Genomic DNA, 19,257 nt, shown 5'->3' on the forward strand with positions numbered 1-19,257 from the left:
AGCCGGAACAGCTTGACCCTTTCAGGAAAATATATGGATACGTTTTATTGAGTTAATGTCTCAGATATTTAAATTAATTTCAATCGATCAATCAAAAATGCGTTGTTATTAATTTCGCTTAATTAAATTAGATTTAACAGATTACTGTAGCAGTAGCATGTTTTGTGATTCTCATGTCAGAAAATATTAACTCAAACGAAATTTAAGATAACGTTTATCGACACAGTTTGGTTTCACGCTGTCAACAAATTTATCTCTATATCCATCTATCTTTCCATATATTCATCTATAATCCATCATTAGTGCTACAACGTCAACTACAAGTATCTTACAAATAAGAAAACTGTGTTGAATAAATTAATTAAAACTAGAAGCTGATTTTCAATGCGACGAAACGTCGTGTTAAAGCTCTTGTGAAAAAGCTTTAATGAATTTATTTGAAGCGAAATTATTTCCTTTTTGCTCGCATTTTCTTTGTTCGGTTAACTCTGTCCTGAACATAAAATCACTGTGAAATAATATGTAATCAAGCAATCAACATAATTTATATTCTGCATTTTGTAGATTAAATTATTGAATTAGGACGGTAAACAGTAACAAGAAAAACTACTTTAAAGTGTATAATAACGGGGTAGGAATGCATTGTTTGTATATGTATGTCCAAATGAACGCCAATGCTAACTGCATGCCATGCACAATAAAAACTAGTCGTGTGATTACCAACCTTATCATCTGGATCTCTATTGATTTTATGTTTTGCTTTTCTGTTGTAAAAAAAAACTGAAAAACTAGAATATTGAACTACGACCACAGTCGTTTTCCCATATTTTGCTAACGCATTCTCTGTTAAAACATTTTAGGAAAATGAAAAATTACATTTACGAATGAAGTTGTGCGTGTCTCCACAAATGCAAATCTCATGAGTAACATTAAATTATATATGTGCACAGTCAGTAGAAGTCGAATTTATATATATTCAATTTATATCACGCTGTGTATACTGTACACAACCGTTTAGCTTTGCACGCAAATTTTCAAATTCTCTTTTCGTGTTCTTTCTGATTCTTATTCAACGTTCCTCGTCGTTAAATGGATGAACGTATATAATTATTTAACGAAACAGCGACATGGAGTGTTTCTTGGCTACACATATTTCGACAAGTTAGCAAAAGTTCTGTTGAGTTTAAATAACAGAATTTGTAAAGCTTTTCTTAGTGAAGACACAATTGAACGTGTCGGCACTATCAACTAAAGAAGGCTGTTTTTAAGAACAGCCAGAAAAGTTTTTTTTACAAAAAAAAACCCATTGCAAACGTCAACAATTTTTTTTAGATTTATAAAATTCCCAATAGTCAAATCAAGGAATTTTAAAGTACACGCACGGAATTTTGAAAACCGACACATTTTCTGTTTCTGTGTTTTGCTTGAGTTTTTGATTTCTCCATACAAAAATACATGCAAAATTGACAAAAAAAAACAGTAAACCACAAAACAGAAAATGTGTCGGTTTTCAAAATTCCGTGAGTGTAAATATTTGAAAACTGGTCAGATTCAGATTAGATTATTTGGAAAAAATATCGCTCCAAAATCAAAACTTTTTTGAAGGTTCCTGTAAAAATATGGTACGTTACTATGAAATGAAGTGAGTGTAATAATCTATAAAGCTTTATAAAAACGAATCCACTCGTCATTAATTGTATTGACTACGTGGGTGTGATAATTTTTCTATTTTTCGTCTATATACTGAACTTATACATAAGCCATCCGTTGTAACATTTTTTGATGTCTAGTATGTATCATTTAACAATCTATGTTTGATTCTTCAGTTACCACTTTGAGCGCTACAAAAAATAATTTCGAATCGTTTCCTAAGTTCCATAATCGCCCAGCACATAGCACTGAACAAAGCACTAGAACAGAATTTTCAATAGGGGACTGCACGACGCATTAGTCCAAATTTATCATATAAAAATAAATAAATTAATTGGAACGCAGAAGCATTTAAAAAAAGGGGCCAGGTTACCGTTAAAAAAATCTGTTCTAGTGGTTTGTTCAGTGCTATGCCCAGCATCATAATTATTTGAGTCATCCATTTAGAAACGGCAAGCGTACCGCGATGTAATCATTAGTATTGGTGATTCATACTAACTCTACTACTTCATTTCTTCTAACATACATTTTCCTATGTGAGAAAACAGCTAGCCAATCCCATAGTTTATCGTTTACTCTCGTCATCGTTGACAAATGATTCCATGTAGGACTGAATGCTTCTAAAAAGATTTATCTAAACCGTACTGGAAACATTTCATACAAATACGAACTTTTATTTCCGGTTTAAGCCCATGGTAGGTGATAAATTGAACTCAATTGATAAAAAAGACATAAATTTTGGAACGTATTTATGCAAAACTTTTTAAACAAGCAAAGTCAAAACAATTTTTTTTTGCTAATTATAATTTGTTATCTAGCAACATTAGAAACAAGTTTGGAACAAACGTTCATAATTCGCCTAAGGAAAGTAGCTCAACCTATTCCAATGTAAAATTCCCTTATCAACGAAACCAATTTTGCCGTTGTATAAGGTTACAACACACACCATGATAAGCATTGTATTTTTTTGTATATGATATACAGAGGGGTTCAGCCATATTGAAATTTTCCGTATCAGCGTTTTTCCTCTTTTCTTTGCCCAAGAATCATCGTTCGTAAAACGTCACCACATAGGGTGTACTTTGTTTCGCTTGCAAGAGACTTTGTGTATGGTGGTATTAGTGCGTGTAGAATGTGAACATCGGAATAAAAAAAATTTTCACAGTAAGGTATGTGCTAACTTTAAGCTGGTGCTGAAAGACTTGGCGGATTGCTTTTTAAAGAGTTTTGATTCTTGTGTTGCTTAGTATTCAAATTATTGTAGAAATAATAATTGGAATTTATGATTGAATTGATTGTTTATTGATAATTGTCTCAGTGTTGTGAATAGACCAATTGAAAAACGAGTGATTTATCGCAAGAAGAAAAAGTGTTTTTCTATTTTTGGATTATCGATTTTTATTTGGAAAGCTAATAGGCTATAAAATGTAAGTTGAGTCAAATGTCTACGAAAACAAAGCCGTGCCTGGCTATCAATTGCTTGATAGAATTGGCAAATATTAAATTCGTTTAAACAAAACTCAGTATTGTTGCATTGAAGTCCATCACAAAATTTTTGACAAGTCCAGAAGGACTTTAACGAAATTGTTTGGTGGAAAATGTGTCAGTCATAAAATCAATAAAACAAGCATTTTCATCTGTCTTTGCCATAAATTTCCTTTTATCATATTTTCTTATTGAAACTTTTGGTTTTATTTGAATGCCAAGTACAAATGTAGATTTGATGAAAAATGAAAGAATGTTTCTTCTTCTTTTTCTCTTAATTTTTTTTACCATCATGAGATTGCGTATATTTTCCATGGTTTCTCATAATCCACTGGCATCTCAATATATACCAATTTGTATAGTGATGTGCTTGAACATCAACTGGATCGTAGCTTCATTTGGCAAAATAATAACCAGCCTTCATAGTGTGGCTTAATTTTTGATTTATATTATTATTATTATATGGATCAGAATCGAATCGATTTTGCCTTTGTACAATTTCATTGAGGAAAAGAATGTAACAAGGATGGCTAGGTGGAAAGGTGTATCGTCTCCCTTTTTCCTTTATTCTTTTCGACTTTATTTACGCAATGGTGTTACGCAACGAGAAACAAATTCATTCGTTTTTGAAGATTTCTTTTTTTTTTGTCATGGCAAGCTGACACCTGAGAAAGTTTCAACGTCGAATAATGGTGTACAGGTAATGGTTCGTCGTAAAAGGAATTTCAATAGATCGTAACATCTGGCAATGAAATAAAATTGAATTAGGATTCAGATAAAGATTATGTGCAACAGGAACATAAATGAATTTTATATTCCCAATTCCAATTATTAGCACCACCAACAGCCTAAAATCCGATAGGATCTAATTTAGTTGATTTACTTATTGTTGGTGTGTTTTTCCACCGTTTGCGATAATATCGACAAAAATCATAAATCCAAAGACAATTTTAATTGGTGAATATTCGCTTGTGAAATCGTTTCGATAATTTCCTGCACATGAATATCCTTCCAATCGAAAATATTTTACCTTACCCCGTCGAGCCATATAGGTGCGTCGTTAGTATATATTATTTGAGAAACCCACTCTAAGCACAGATGCATTTTGATACGTACGTTAAAATGTACGTTCGTACGGATACTATTGAAGTGGAATCGAATTTCTATTGAATTACACAAACGTGTTCCTATTTTAATGAATAAATTCGTTTCGACTTGCTGCTGTGTGTATCCCACTGATCTATATAAGTGAAGAAGACCTACAAATATTTGTATCAACGACAATTACATCTATCACATACAACATAAGTATCTTCACATTACATTTTTCTTTCAATAATGTCGCATCATTGATCCGTTGAATTAACTTGTTGAGTTGAGCACTTTGGTTCGTCAACAACTTAATTTTAACCTTTTATAAACGGTAAGTGTAACAATACTGCCGTTTGATAGAAAATCTTTAGATTTATGCTCCCTAAAAGATCACACACCACGCAGAGCTCATCTCTTCATTTTTGTCAACGTGTTGAAATGACTAGTTGTTTCTGAAAGGTTAAATCCAGTGACTGAAAATTTCCTTCAATTTTTCCACATCGATACTTGATTCCTCAATCCATGGTTCAACAAATAAATTAACAATCAGTGTATTTGAAACTCGTTATTATAAGTCGACAGAAGAAAATCAGAAGTAGTTTCGCCTTAAAGAATGCAATAGATAAATATAATTAGAAATCAGAACCACAATTAGGAAACTACCACACTTTGTTGATGATGTCAATTCGTATATTAGCACATAGATTACGTAATACTAAACTGTTCCCACTCTACATACCATGAAAACATCCCATTGGAGTTGACAATTTCAATAAGTAAGGTTTGCTTAATTAGTTCGTCATTCTACTCCCATATTTTATTTTCATGGTAAAGCAATGTCAGCTGCACAAAATGAATTATATTTTTTAATCGAACAAGTTGATAAACATGGTTCCGGAATAAATTGACAATGTCTGTTTCATACAGTACCCGTACGTATTTGTTTTTTCTTCCAGTCATTGAAAAATCATTGTTTCATAAATATAACAAAAAACTATTTTGCTAGCTATGTTGGGTTGGTGAATGTATCTATGGATTTAAATTTTGAAACTTTTCCGTTTTTCTTTTGTTACATTTGATACGCCCAATGCAGCGACACTTTACCCTAGAACCAACGGGTTTGTAAAAACGATAGAGGTAATCACGGAATGTAGGTTGAGGTTGAATATTTTACATTTAAACCACCATCGTTGTACGTTTTGTTTGTCTACCTTTACGTGCTTTTATGGTGTATACATGGTACATGTTTGTGTAAAGTAAATGTCATTACTGTATAAATAAATGAAATTGTGGAAACACTGTGCAACAGGTGCGAGTGGGAGAACTAATCATAAAATTTTCAAAGTTTAGAACCAATGAACGAACAACCTGTTGCACAATTTTGCTGGGATGTACGGGAATGTAATGTGATTTTCTTTCGTAAATAGACTGTCACAGTGTTTCATTGTAAGAAATCAAATTATTTTTAAGTTTTCATTTTATGAGATTTCTCGGTATTTTTATACCTTCCATAAATGAGAAAAAACGGAAATGTCGTAATTGAAAAGGTGGTTCGTGGAAATAACTTTACTATTTGATTAAGAAATATTTCTGGATAAACCGCACCACCAAACCAATTTACAATATTTTTTCCATTATTATGGTTTTACACATTTTATTTTCCTTTTCTATGAATATCGAGGTCGTCGTTCAGTGACTGAACAAAATAAGAAAGTTTAGAATACATTCAGAGCTAGAGGTAGTTAATGTTAACCTCAAACAACTTACCAAACTTCTAGCAAAAGTTTAAATTTCTAAATGACACCCTTTTAACCATTTTTAGATGGCAGGCGGTGGCGACCCGAAATGGCAGAAAGATGCTTCAGACCAGAACTTTGATTACATGTTTAAACTTTTGATCATTGGAAATTCGAGTGTTGGCAAAACAAGCTTTTTATTCCGTTATGCTGATGATTCATTCACATCGGGTAAGATGCAGATGTAGTAGTTATGCTAAGATATTTGTCTTTATGATTTCTAAACATTAAATGCAAAGCTTCAAGTAGAAGGTTTCGCTGATCTAATTGTTGATTTATCAATTGTTTTAGCATTCGTATCAACCGTTGGCATTGACTTCAAAGTGAAAACTGTTTTTCGACATGACAAACGAGTAAAATTGCAGATATGGGTAAGTAAATTTGCTACAGATTTCTATGTTAAAACATCATATTAGACCTCGCAGCTCTATCGAAAAAAGAAAGGTTACGATTAGTGTTTTGCAATGTATTTTCTATCAACTGTCAATTTTCACCTTAATCCTTCTATCGAGCAATGATGGAATTTTTATAAATTGAATATGGCCTAGAACATTGGAATCAAAATTTTAGGCGAGTCTAAGTTATGATAGGTCTTTATGCTACTTAGTTCCATTCTTTGAGAATCAGTGAAACATTTTGTTAAAACCAATGAAGTCCTAGATTTTCATAAAAAGTTATCAGAATTTTCAACAAAAGAAGTAAAAGATTATTATCTTTCATGACGTTACTCTTGCTGTTTCATATTTACTTCGATTAGATGTTGAGACACCACAAATAAATAAAAACCGTAACAATGAATCAACTCCTCATTTATCTTTCTTTTAATGGAAAACTAATAAATATTCCCTCCATAACAACAGTAAATTCATTAATGGCGTATTGATTGCAATACTAATTACAGGATACAGCTGGACAAGAACGATATAGAACAATAACAACCGCATATTATCGAGGCGCAATGGGTTTCATACTAATGTACGACATCACAAACGAAGAAAGTTTCAATTCCGTACAAGACTGGTAAATGAACAACACAATGCATTAGAAATTATATCTGTTCCGATTGTACGATTATTTTTTCTCTTTCCCATCATGTGTGCAACAGGGTAACACAAATAAAAACATATTCATGGGATAATGCACAAGTGATTTTGGTTGGTAACAAATGCGACATGGAAGATGAAAGAGTTATATCGTTTGAACGGGGCAAACAATTAGCCGATCAGTTAGGTGTAGAATTTTTCGAAACATCAGCGAAGGAAAATGTTAATGTTAAAGTAAGTGCAAAGTGGAATGGATGTCTAAATAATTTAGTGGATAGAAATATATTAAAAATGTATTTGATTTGCTCGTAGTCTGTATTCGAACGACTGGTCGATATCATTTGCGACAAAATGTCAGAAAGCCTAGACTCAGATCCAACCCTGGTGGCTGGCGGACCGAAGGGACAACGATTATCTGATCCGCCGCAAGCTGGTCCGAACGCTAATTGTAATTGTTAAAATATCAGGTAAAAATAAATTATTAAAAACTAAAAACCAACAAAATGGAAGAAAAGTTAAAGTAAAAAACAATTAATTAAACAAAAAAAAATATTTCATTGTTGTATTTCATCAGAGTTAAAAATTCAGAAGAGAAGAAGAAAAAAATAAATTATTAATTTTAAACTCATGAAACAATTGATCGGTTATTGTCGTTTAAACAAAAAATTATAAAATAATGAAAATTAGGTGAAAATGAAAATGGAAATAACGCAGAGTACTATATATTATAGTAGACAATAATGGCTTTCACTGAATGAATAAACCATTATTTGACAAAGACACAACAAAAACGTATTTTTCGATCATTTTTGTTCAATAATTTTCCCTTTCTGTTCAATTAAATTCCTTCACTAACTCTCCTCATCCCCCTAACTTCTAATGTACTCAATACATTTATATCTAAAGATTAACATTCAACAAATTCATACTTAATAACATCCGCAGCATTGTAAATAATAAAAAAATAACTCATCTCTGAACCAATAACATAACCGTTCCTTTTCCTTGAAAATAATGGGCCATGCGCCGCTGATTTTATTTCGATGAATTTGATGTAAGATAAAAATTCAACGAAATGCTTGCTTGAGCTGCGCCTGTTTATTGGAAAAAGTTATAGAAACAGATGCCTATTCGAAAATAACAATTTCGCATTAATTTCAAATTTGATAAGCGTCCTTATATATACTGTACCGATACAATTGGTATCGTTACTGAATATTTTGAACAGGTCTACTCATAGTACTCACACAAAGAATATGCCACCCATTATAAATCGCTATATAACTGACTGCTCAACTACATGAATAAATCAATGCATTTTATGAATTATGCAAAACTCACCGGCAATGCAAGCTAAAAATAAATAATTTCCATTTAAATTCATTTATTTCCAACATCTAATAGTTTTCCGCTGAAACGCTGCCAAAAAAAAATCAATTTATTTAACATGTCGAAAGCCGTCAAAGCAAAATTTTATATTGAAATATCATTTACAATATCCGAATAAAATTAATATCCGGACCAGATTTTACTTTGAAGATGAATATATGGATTCCAAACCCTTTGTGAATTTTAATTTAATGAAAATACGTTAATGTAATTTGGTGATAAAATCACATCATATCTGCTTTCCATTGAAAATGATGCATCAATGAAAATAAAATTTAAAAAAAAAATTAATAGCGAGCTTCTTAGCGTTTAAAAAACAAACATTTACTTATTCGAACACAAAGTATATTACGACCGTATACCGCGGTTTTTTTCTGTTATATTAATACCCTCGGACAAATTATGGAATATTTTATTTGAATGGATATAAAGTCATTGTGCATATAATGGATGCAATGATTATAAAATTAAACGTGAAACGGGTATTTTCGATCACTTTTTATTAACACAGAGCATAAACTCTAAAATAGGGCATTTCTTTGCTTGTTAATAATATCTATTGGTCATTGATTGGATTTTTATTCTTTGACACAATTGGGTAATTTTATCTACTTTCAGTGAGCAATTTTAGACTATTCGGCAAAAATGTTGATGTTTTAACATACGGTAGTCCTATCTAAGATTGGAAAGGTGTGAAAGTATCTATGCTGTGCAAAATATTTTACTTGCGGCACTTTGCGAAAATGAAATTTTTGCAAGGGGCACACCGTTGACACTTGCGAAAATTTTCACTTTCGCATGGCTTCGCAAGTAAAATACCTTACGTAATTGCTTGGAGATTGTTATTTTGCGAATGAGGGATTATAGCACTCCCTTTCGGCTCTGGCTGCAAACTCCCTCTCGGCAAAATAAAAATCTCCAAACAAGGACGTAATGTACTATTTGACAAAGCAGGTTAGAAAATAGTCATTTTCTCTCCATCCGCTGAAACTTCGGAAGACTTTATGAAAAACATGTTTACCTCGAGAAAAAACTTAAAAATTTAATTTTCTCTTGTGACTTGTACGATCTGGTCTCAAACCACACTCTCTAAATGTAATTTCAAACTTTGTTTTCCCTTGTTGAACAAATAACTATTTAATCAAGGAAACCTAATTTTACAAAATACTAAATTTGATCCGAATTTTCACTTAATTTTTTTAATTTGTCCGAGACTGAATTCTTGATAAGGGTGATGCCGTTGCGAAGTATCTTTAACCTTTTAGAAAAGGCTAATCATCTGTTATCACCATCACCGACTAGAATAAGCAATGATCTACCTATTATTTGCTCTTGTACAGCAAAATGATTAGTTAAACAAATGAAGTAAACACTAGTCGATACTTAACAGATTAAGTGACAGACTTTTACTGCAATACGCCTCTTCTAAAAGGTTAAACCTAACTTGTCCACCATCACACTGGAATGCAAGATGATTAGCTTTGATATTCATTTTGCCAAAATATAGAATGGGTTGAAAAATTAAGCCGATAATCTGGTATCTGTTTTTAATTAGTTATTTACAAATATTTTAAGACAAAAGCAGGCTTTAAAAGCACCTCACAACATATGTACTAAATATTTTACTGTTAGTTAATAGAAAAAACATATTCCTACAAAACTATAGATGTAAATAGAACTGCGAAAGATTTTTGGTTTGCTAAAACACATAAAATTATCTTTTAAACAAGAATGAGGTGCGATTAGGAACTTAATATAGTTGCACTTGTTATGAACGGACAATGTTCTTTCTTTCCACTTATAGCGAAACTAATAGAATAATGTTTTCCCTCTAGCGTAACGATTGACGGATCGTTACAAAGCTACCGTTTTACCGAAAATTACACGTATGGTATAGATAGATTATTCTTTGTCGTCCATTAGTTGCATTGTCCTTCCTGAAAAACCATTTTTTGTGCACAAAACTAGTCATTGTGTTTATAGCACTAAACACAAATTTTATGGAATGAAGAAATGAAAACCAAGCTCTCGGATTTGTTAACGTCTTGTGACACTCTACGGTAGTTTCAAAATTTTAAAAATGCAAAATAGGCAAGACTCTTTTCGAAGACTTAAATGTTGACACATCTACGTGTTAATACGGAAATAAATTAAATTTTAATTAAAAATTAATTGATAAAATTTGCCATATCATTTCAAAACAACGAAATTTAATTGTATTGCCTCGCTTAATCCATAAAATCATTAAACAGAAACAGAAACATTTTATCTATTGAAGCTAACAAGCCCTCTTTCATCTTTAATTCACGAATATTTTCACATTTTAAATCTAATTAACAATCGCTTACCATCCATGTAAATAAAATTAATTTTCAATTGGTAAAAACTATTGCTAAATATCGTGAAAATACTCATTTTCTTCATTCAATTTAAACAAACTGTCTCTTTCTCCGATGAAATCTAGCTTTGGATGCCTTCAATATGATTTTACATTGCTTGAAGAATTTATATAATATGAAAAATGAGCCTCAAAATCAGAGAGTGGTAACCTTTCAGCAGACGGCTGTTCTATCTGGTCAAACGCCAGATACAACAGAGGTAAGATTTAGTATCAATCAGGAAAATGCTTAGGTCCGAAAGTGAAAGAAAATTATATGGCCGTCTGTCTGTGAAAAAGTAATAAAATCATTTTTTCTGTTTTGTTTCATTAAAATTTGTCTGAAAATTCTGTTTATGAAAATCATTCAATTAAAAAACTTAAACTAAAAAAAAATTAAGTTAAAAAATGAAGTACTTACATCAGATGTAGTGTTTAATTGATGATTTTTTTTGTTTTCTTGATATAGTTCTTGAACGAAACCTACTATACAACAATCCCAGACATTTAATCTATGTATAAATGTACCTATCATTTCATTAGATTTTTAATTTTTTATTTTGATAAAACCATAAAAATATTTATTAATTTTTAAGTGAGATATATAAATGATCGTTTCGATTGAACTATTGTAACTATAATTGTAAACACACAAAACATAAGCATCGTCAAAAAAAAGTATATTAAATTTAGACAAAATGGTGTAGCCAACACAAAACCCAAGGTATGGTAAAAAAAATTGGTTTGAATTAAATTCATTATTTAGAAGAAAATAAAAATAAATACAAAAATCAATATATATATTATTATTAATAATATTTAATTGTTGTCATAACTATGTAAAAAAAAACAATAAATAAAAATATATGATTAACGCAACCATCTTTCACTTAAAAAAATTGTTTCAACGATGTGGCGATATTTTCTCAACTGAGGCCACTTGACTGACGAAATCTTCTTTCACTTATCTAATTAAATTATGCATCACGTTTTGTAAACTTCGTTTAGTCTCAATCTTCATTGACTTTAAAGAATGAGAAAATCAGTGAAACAAAATTTTTCTTATCAGTCTTATCAGTTGCACATTTTTTTGCTAACATCCGCTGTCGCCAGACAGTCCCTAATACCTAACAAGAGAAAGCCTACAGATACGCCTAACAAGAAAAACGACAACGGAATTAACAGTATAATGTGAACTGATAAGAAAATATTTCATGAATTTACTTATTTTTTAACATTGGTTTTACATGTCACCTCACAAGGATGTTGCCTCGACGAGAATTCATGACAGACTGACTTTTAGTATGCAAGGGTATACATAAGGGTACGAGTAAATACTGTTCACAGTATATGAACATTTACTTTTACGTACAACTTGGAAGGAGCCAGCATATAAAAGTAAATGTTCATATGCCGTAAGTAGTATATAATTATACCCTTATTTATACTACTGGAACAGCAGCTCGGGCCAAAAAGCTTCCGTTATAAGTTGTTATTTTGTTGAAACCATCGATATAATATACCGTAGATATTGAGACACGAAGAACGAAATCTCGGAAATATAGCACACATACAAGTGCAAAAAATGCGAATCACAACACAAAACGAAGAGAAAAAGGAAATTTGAAAAATGCAGAGTTTCAATTATTTTCCAATATTTGTATCTTAGAGTAATTATACGTAGAGAGGTCTTTCGTACGATAAAATGTGGTCCCGACATCAGTTTGTATAAGATTCACATTTCGTACAATTTTACGTAGAGCTTTACACTAACACATGTAGGCGTTGAAAATTTTGATAGTTGTCAGTTTTGTATTTTCCAAATCGCGTACCACTATTTTTGAATTTTGTTTAAAATCATTCGCAACAATAATTATTATTAATTAAATAAGGTGCAAATGTGATTCATTACGGGATGCCAAAGTAAAGAAGTTAAGGGCAATGCCTGTTCATTTTTCGGTATTTTTAAGTGTATAATAAAAAATTGCTCGAGTTGCATCTGTTTGTTGATTTGTAATTTTCCTTCAAATGAGACTTAAACCGATATTGGCTGGAGAAAATTTTCCAATTAACTGAACAAACAATTGCACAACTAATTTAAACAACACGGGTCAATTTCCATTTTTTTCATTGTGTTTGTTGATATCAGTTCATATCGTGGTATGTAAAAGGTTCTCATTTAAAAAAAAAAGAATCCTTCTAGTAGGCACATTCAAATTTTTTGCGCTAATTTGCCCACCAATTTAGTAGGGAAAAACTCACACTATCAAACATTACGTATTTCATGTCGGGACCACAAATTTTACGTAATTCTGTTCGTCATTTCCTCTCTAGGTATAATTACTCTAAGATTTGTATGACATTATTTCGCGTGCTTTCTCAAAACGTTAGTTACGTTACACATCCATCCATGTGATCTTTCCGCATAAAGTCGCTTTGACATTACTTATCTACCCTATATTATATCGATGGTTGAAACCAAACCCATTATTTTTGGATGGACGTTTGTCAACTTCCGCTGGTATTACTTCCCAAAATATGCCTCCGATTATAATATCTATTTTTACAATCGTGTTAAGCTTACTGGTTACTGCAGCTCGTCTAAGCTTATGCTTTCGTGATGTAAAATTTTATGCACTTTGTATCTTTAGAAGAATCAAAATCGTCACATGCCACGGTGGGGCTAGGTTTTTTCATAAGTGAGTTGGGGAAGGGAAGTGCTATTCAAGAATTTTTTTTAAGTCCTCTGAGCTGTTTCTGAGAAGCAGCACCAGCGTCAGCCAGGGCTTGTGAAACAGTGAGGACTTAAGACTTCCATTAGAATTGGTAGAGGGACAAATTCTAAGATTTACAGTGTAAAAATCATTGTTCTCGAGATTTTCTTTATAAAGCAATAGCAGCTGAAAGTCAAAATTTCACCATGTTGAAAGACTGATATCTCCTTTACGAAGCAACAGAGGAGGCCTGTAATTGGTGATCCCAGACTACTATTTGCGAACCCTTTCGAATAGCAAAAAGAAATATTTTCGAATAGAAGTTATCTGTTACATTTTCAAAAATTGCACTTTTAGGCTACCCTCAGCGAACTTTAGCCGTTTCTACACCTTACTGATAGGAACAGCCTGGAGTCTCAGCTTTAGAACGATATCAAATATGCTATGCTTGATTCTGTACAAGAAATATTCTCTATAGAACTCTCAGATCGAAACATTGGTCAAACGTCCTACTATAAAAATTCATAATAAATTCAATTCAATTCAAGCCAATAAAACTACATCTAAGGCAATGAAGATTTTCTTCATTTTACCAACTGCCTAAAAATTCAAATAATTTTTAATGTTTGCCAATTTCCGGCAATATTTACTCGTAATCTGTGCTTCCGATTGTACTGTTTTTTTAAACAATCTTTTTATCCTTACTACAGCGCGTCTGGGCGGAATCATTTTAAATCAGAATAAGCCGTCACGGAAGTTTTGAGTTATTTATTGGCATAAGATCCCTGACTTACAATCAATGGAATAAGTACCATCTTTCTGTATATGTACTACATATTATGTAGTCCTCATCTATATGACTTCTCAATAGTTGCAATTCAATGAGCAGCACTAAAATACTAAATGGACAAAATTCGAAGAGTGCAAAAGAAGACTGAGGGATTACCTAAAAGATTATATCGAGAATTTTGTGCAAACATTCTTCTGATGGAATTGTTACCTTTCTAAAACTATTTCCGGAAAATAAAAATGAAACATTTTATGCTAACGACGGATCATTGAACTGAAGCGTTAGGCGACCTTCACTTTCCCAAACATTTCTTCCAGAAAAATAGTATTTACACTTCTTTTTATTGTAACAAGTATACTTAGACCTCAAAGCTGTAGCTAGATGTTGACATTCCACATTGTTGACCTAATTATGGCGAGTTAACCACGTCAACTGTGTTGCCAAAAATAAGTGATAAATCGGCGAAACCTCTCTGAAGATTATCATGCTAACTCACCGCCTAGATCATTACAGACTGCATAACAGCAAATTCGAATAAACAATTTGAGTTCAAGCACTTTCTAAATTAACTCAGGAGAGAGGAAACTAGAATAAGGGCTGGAATGCATTTTTCCGCTGTTTTCGGTACTCTTTTCGGTTAAGTTTTTCCTCATCATTTACCGAAACACGTACCTACGAAACCGTGATACTTTCCAAAAATCTTAAGAAGCATGCCGACATCCTCTCTGCTCCTCATTAAAAAGTGCTTCAAGATTCAAGCCTACACCACAATCGTCCAGGCGAGCTCTACTACAAGAACTCGTCAACTAATTATACTTGTCATTACTGAAAGTCAATTGTCTAGTGCCACAAAACGCGAGTGATGTTAACCATCAGGACAAAATCGGATGAAATAAGAGAGGACAATGACTTATATTTTTGTTGTTGGGAAGTAAGGAAAATATACTGCAACGGATAGGCAGTTCCTCAAAATCCTGTTACAAGGCTTTCGATAAAAATTTGAATTCAAACAAAAAAGGACACGTAGCTTAAGAGTTAGATTCACAGTTCATAGAAAGAATACCTTTTCTCCGTCAAATGAATTCGATTTATCTCTACAACACTATTAATTTTGAAATAAAAAGTGTAATCAACTTAAGCGGTGCCAGTTTCTGCTGCTGCCCAAGATCTTGTCATCTTGCGTTTTTTCGGTGTGGTCGGGCTACCGGGTGGCGTTTTTTTTCGTTTAGTCGGCAACAAACTTGCTGCTGGCAGGGGTGTATTTGGAAAATCGTACTCGTCAGTAGCGGCGTTATAAATTAGAGCTCCAATGTCTACAAGTTGAACGAGCTGGTCGCGCAAGTGTTGAACTTGAACGATCGACGTAATATTCAAACAATCAACGCACGTTCGATCCAACCGGTGTTGCATATAATTTCTTATTTGAAAATCTCTGCGTGGTCTTTCTTCATTCAAGCAACTCATAATAAATGATACCGCGTGATTATGGAAGTTTACCGCCATTATTTTAATAAGAAAATATATAAACAAGGTCAATAAATCCGCTAAGACTGTTGAAATACTTGAAACGATATGGTAAATAGATCAAATGAATTTACAAGTCTCCTTAGAATTGTTTGTAGCAAGGCTGTATACTTTAGGGAGGTCACGCAGATACAGATACGCGGGTTACACACCACAGTTGATGATAAAATGGCCGATTTCATACAAAAATTCACCTACTCTGATGATTCTCGTCGTCTTGATGATGTGGTGAATTTTTCCTGATTTTGTACATACTGTCCTATTCTACTCCCAAAACTCTAAGACTTTGCCGAAGCAACCAAACCTCCATCTGTCACAGTTCCGTAGATAAGTTTAAAAACTGATAGTGACCAAATTTTTCCACTTTTTGTACATACTGCCCTATTCTACTCCCGAAACTCTAAGACTTTGCCGAAGAAACCAACCTTACATCTGCCACAGTTCCCGAGATAAGTCTAAAAACTGATAGTGACCAAATTTTTCCCGCTGCCGAAATACATACACCGAAAGTGACTAAATTTTTCAAGCTGCCCAACCATACCACACAATTTCCAATAAGAAACACATCCCAAAACAGCACGGTCATGTTTCATGAGACTTTGGGGAGCTCCAGCTCCCAAGATATGGTTTTTTCCAACTTTTGAAAATTCCATTCTTATTTTTGGGCCATTATTAACCAAAATTTCAGGAAAATCTATAGAAACATTTTGGAGTTGTTGGATCCACTTTTCCATAGGAACTAACTAACGTAGGCGATTACAGTTATCCGAAAAAACGAATTTTTGCTTATTTTCATACAAACATCAATATTTTGAAGCTGCAGTAACGTGTGATAGCTCGTTGAGCTCGTATTGATAAATTTGACATTTCGAAATGACCTTGGAACAAACCAATACTCTCCCTAGCAACCAAACTACAATTATTAAGGTGGTAACTACGTTTATGAATCACTGCTACTTTGTTCGCTCGTGTTGTTGTTGTTTTTAAGCCATATTAAAAATCAGCGTTTCTCAAACATATGTATTTTCCCCCCTAAATCGATTTTTTGGGAGAGTTTGGATGCTAGAGAGAGTATTGAACAAACCTATTCAAAGTTAGGTTCATTTCAATGACAATGCAGCATTCAAGCACACTCAGACCATTCATACAGCCCCGTCCTATGACAAAACGAAAAACTCTGCTTTTGGAGGCTTTTGCCCCCTAGAGATCCACTCCTTCGGCAACTTTTTTTTCACCTCTACGAAATTTTTCGTCAACTACTGATTTCAAAAATTTTCAAGATGAGCTCTAAAATTAGTTTTATATGGCGACCGTCGCCGAAATAGGTGGTCTTACAGGTCTTTCACTGATATAATATCATCAGTGATATATGTACGAGGATATTTTTTTACCATAAAACTTCAAAGTGGTAATCTCAAAAGGATAATTTTCAACATGTTTATCAATTTTTCCTTAAAAACCCAAAAATGCAGTGTATATATTTGAAGGGCCCTCCTTGGGAGTCCTTAAAAGAATTTTAGGTTCCGCTGAAGCGAACTATATTAAAAAATCATCTAGTTTACGAATATAATAATTTCAAATGACTTGCTGCATCAGAAACTTTCGAAGTGCCCCAAGTAATTATCACTTAAGTCCAATTTCGTGGTACAAACAGGCAGCTTTATGTGTGTTTATATACAATGTCTTTTTGCACAGCTCTCCTAGCATGAACACTAAAGACTTTAGTGATACGAGCTACCGCTTAGGATTGTTTGTACTGTATGTTTTAACTCATACAACGAAACCAAGTCATCTGTCTTTACAAAAGAAATGCAGTGCCTGCTGTGATATCAGCCTCCGAATATTTTCTATGATCATGCTAGAAGCAGTGCTGTGCTCTTTATAATTCATAGATGTGGCGTCATTTCAGAGTAACTTTTCTGAAACGACTACGTACCTGTTAACGACAATGCCGAAAAATGATGGCTATTTAATAATCTTGAATGAGTTCGTGAATGTTCTCATTGGTTAAAATTTAAAAGTCCATGGAATACCATTCAAAACACCAACAAGTTGTATGTTACAATAAGTCGATTTTATTTCGGAGTTATTTCTGTGTTTTTCGTATATATAATATACATCGTAAATAAGATAAATAAAAGAAACGGAATACCACTAAAAATAATAATCTTATTTTTTGTCACAAATTGTTTTATATTAAATATGAATCACAAAAGAATAAATCAATTTAAATTTAATTAAATAATTTATTTATATTACCGGGGTAGAGATTACGTAAAATAATTGTTTTTACAAATAATTTCGTCATTCGAATCAAAGAGCATTTAGGTAATATTATGAGTTATGCATATAATCCGCGGTTCGTTTATACGCGATAGAAATTGCACATTAAGTAAAAAAAAGGTTTTTTTTACCAATATTTTAACACAATTAGACTAAACAAACATTCAAAAACGTCATTCATTCGAATAGAGCTCCAGCAATCTGCACCTTTGAAGCTGTAGATAACGTATCTTCATAGCAACGCCAAGCCCACCTAAAGTCAATTCTCTATTGTTGTTCACACAATTAAAGATAACTTTGACTTTATGTGTTCTTCGTGTCGCTCTGTGAATCTATACAGTAATTTTGAAGTTGAAATTAATTTATATTTCCTTTTTGGTTTGACAGATTGGTGGAGTTCAATCGGACAGCAAAGACTTTGTGAAACAAAAACGAACGTCGCTTATGAATGTGGTTCTTTAAATGCATTCCAGAGAATTTGAACCTTCTAGAAGTAGCTACTTCAGGTGTGAATCCACTCTTTTCGGAAATTCACAGTGAATTATTCACTACTCTTCAAAATTGTTATATACTCTGCACTGTGCATGAAAATCTCTCATAAGAATATACACAGTCCGAAACATATACCATTACACTACCCGAAAATAATAAATACAATTTTAATTAAAAGGACTGACGTGTTAGACCAGATGAAAATTCTAAATTTATACCTTTGTCAGCCCAAGCGAGGTCACAAGAAACCTTTCAATTTTAATTTCAAATTCAACTCTTCATTTTTTCACTAATTTTCTGCGAAATGTTGGATGTCATGTACACTAAACCTAGTCTCGTTACCGCCTTTCTAGCGATTCAAATTGAAAGTGTTTGTAGCAGGAAGTGTAATAACAGATTTCAAATCGTGGCCATATGAGGGACTTGCACACACTGTCTCGATCTGTAAATACGCCTTGTACCTAAGAAATTTTGTTTTGTATTGTCGAGAAGATGTAAATTTTCACTAAGGAACGCAATGAATTATGATTGATACTAACGCTCTGAAAATACTATATCGCTTCCGAATGAGATTCCCGAAAAACTGGTTTTCTTGCTTAAAGAAATGGAATGTTTCGAAGTA

The 19,257-nt window shown here is 32.7% G+C and overlaps 1 protein-coding gene across 1 annotated transcript; it reads left to right on the forward strand.

Moving 5' to 3' along the window:
• Positions 1 to 2,806: 2,806 nt before the first annotated feature.
• LOC119082190 (ras-related protein Rab-3) lies at positions 2,807 to 10,706 on the forward strand. Its single transcript, XM_037191614.1, has 6 exons — positions 2,807 to 3,077; positions 6,050 to 6,194; positions 6,315 to 6,394; positions 6,925 to 7,043; positions 7,129 to 7,300; positions 7,379 to 10,706. The coding sequence occupies exons 2-6, from the start codon at positions 6,050 to 6,052 to the stop codon at positions 7,523 to 7,525; spliced, it is 663 nt and encodes a 220-aa protein (XP_037047509.1). The 5' UTR covers positions 2,807 to 3,077; the 3' UTR covers positions 7,526 to 10,706.
• Positions 10,707 to 19,257: the final 8,551 nt, after the last annotated feature.

Source organism: Bradysia coprophila, unplaced genomic scaffold, assembly GCF_014529535.1.
Source record: "Bradysia coprophila strain Holo2 unplaced genomic scaffold, BU_Bcop_v1 contig_391, whole genome shotgun sequence".
NCBI classification, from domain to species: Eukaryota; Metazoa; Arthropoda; class Insecta; order Diptera; family Sciaridae; genus Bradysia; species Bradysia coprophila.

What these genes read in the sequence shown, in the direction of transcription:
- LOC119082190 (XM_037191614.1), top strand. Translation starts at nt 6,050, where the DNA reads ATGGCAGGCGGTGGCGACCCGAAATGGCAGAAAGATGCTTCAGACCAG. An exon ending in TGATGATTCATTCACATCGG is followed by an intron (nt 6,195 to 6,314) that starts GTAAGATGCAGA and finishes CAATTGTTTTAG; the next exon opens with CATTCGTATCAACCGTTGGC. An exon ending in TTCAATTCCGTACAAGACTG is followed by an intron (nt 7,044 to 7,128) that starts GTAAATGAACAA and finishes TGTGTGCAACAG; the next exon opens with GGTAACACAAATAAAAACAT.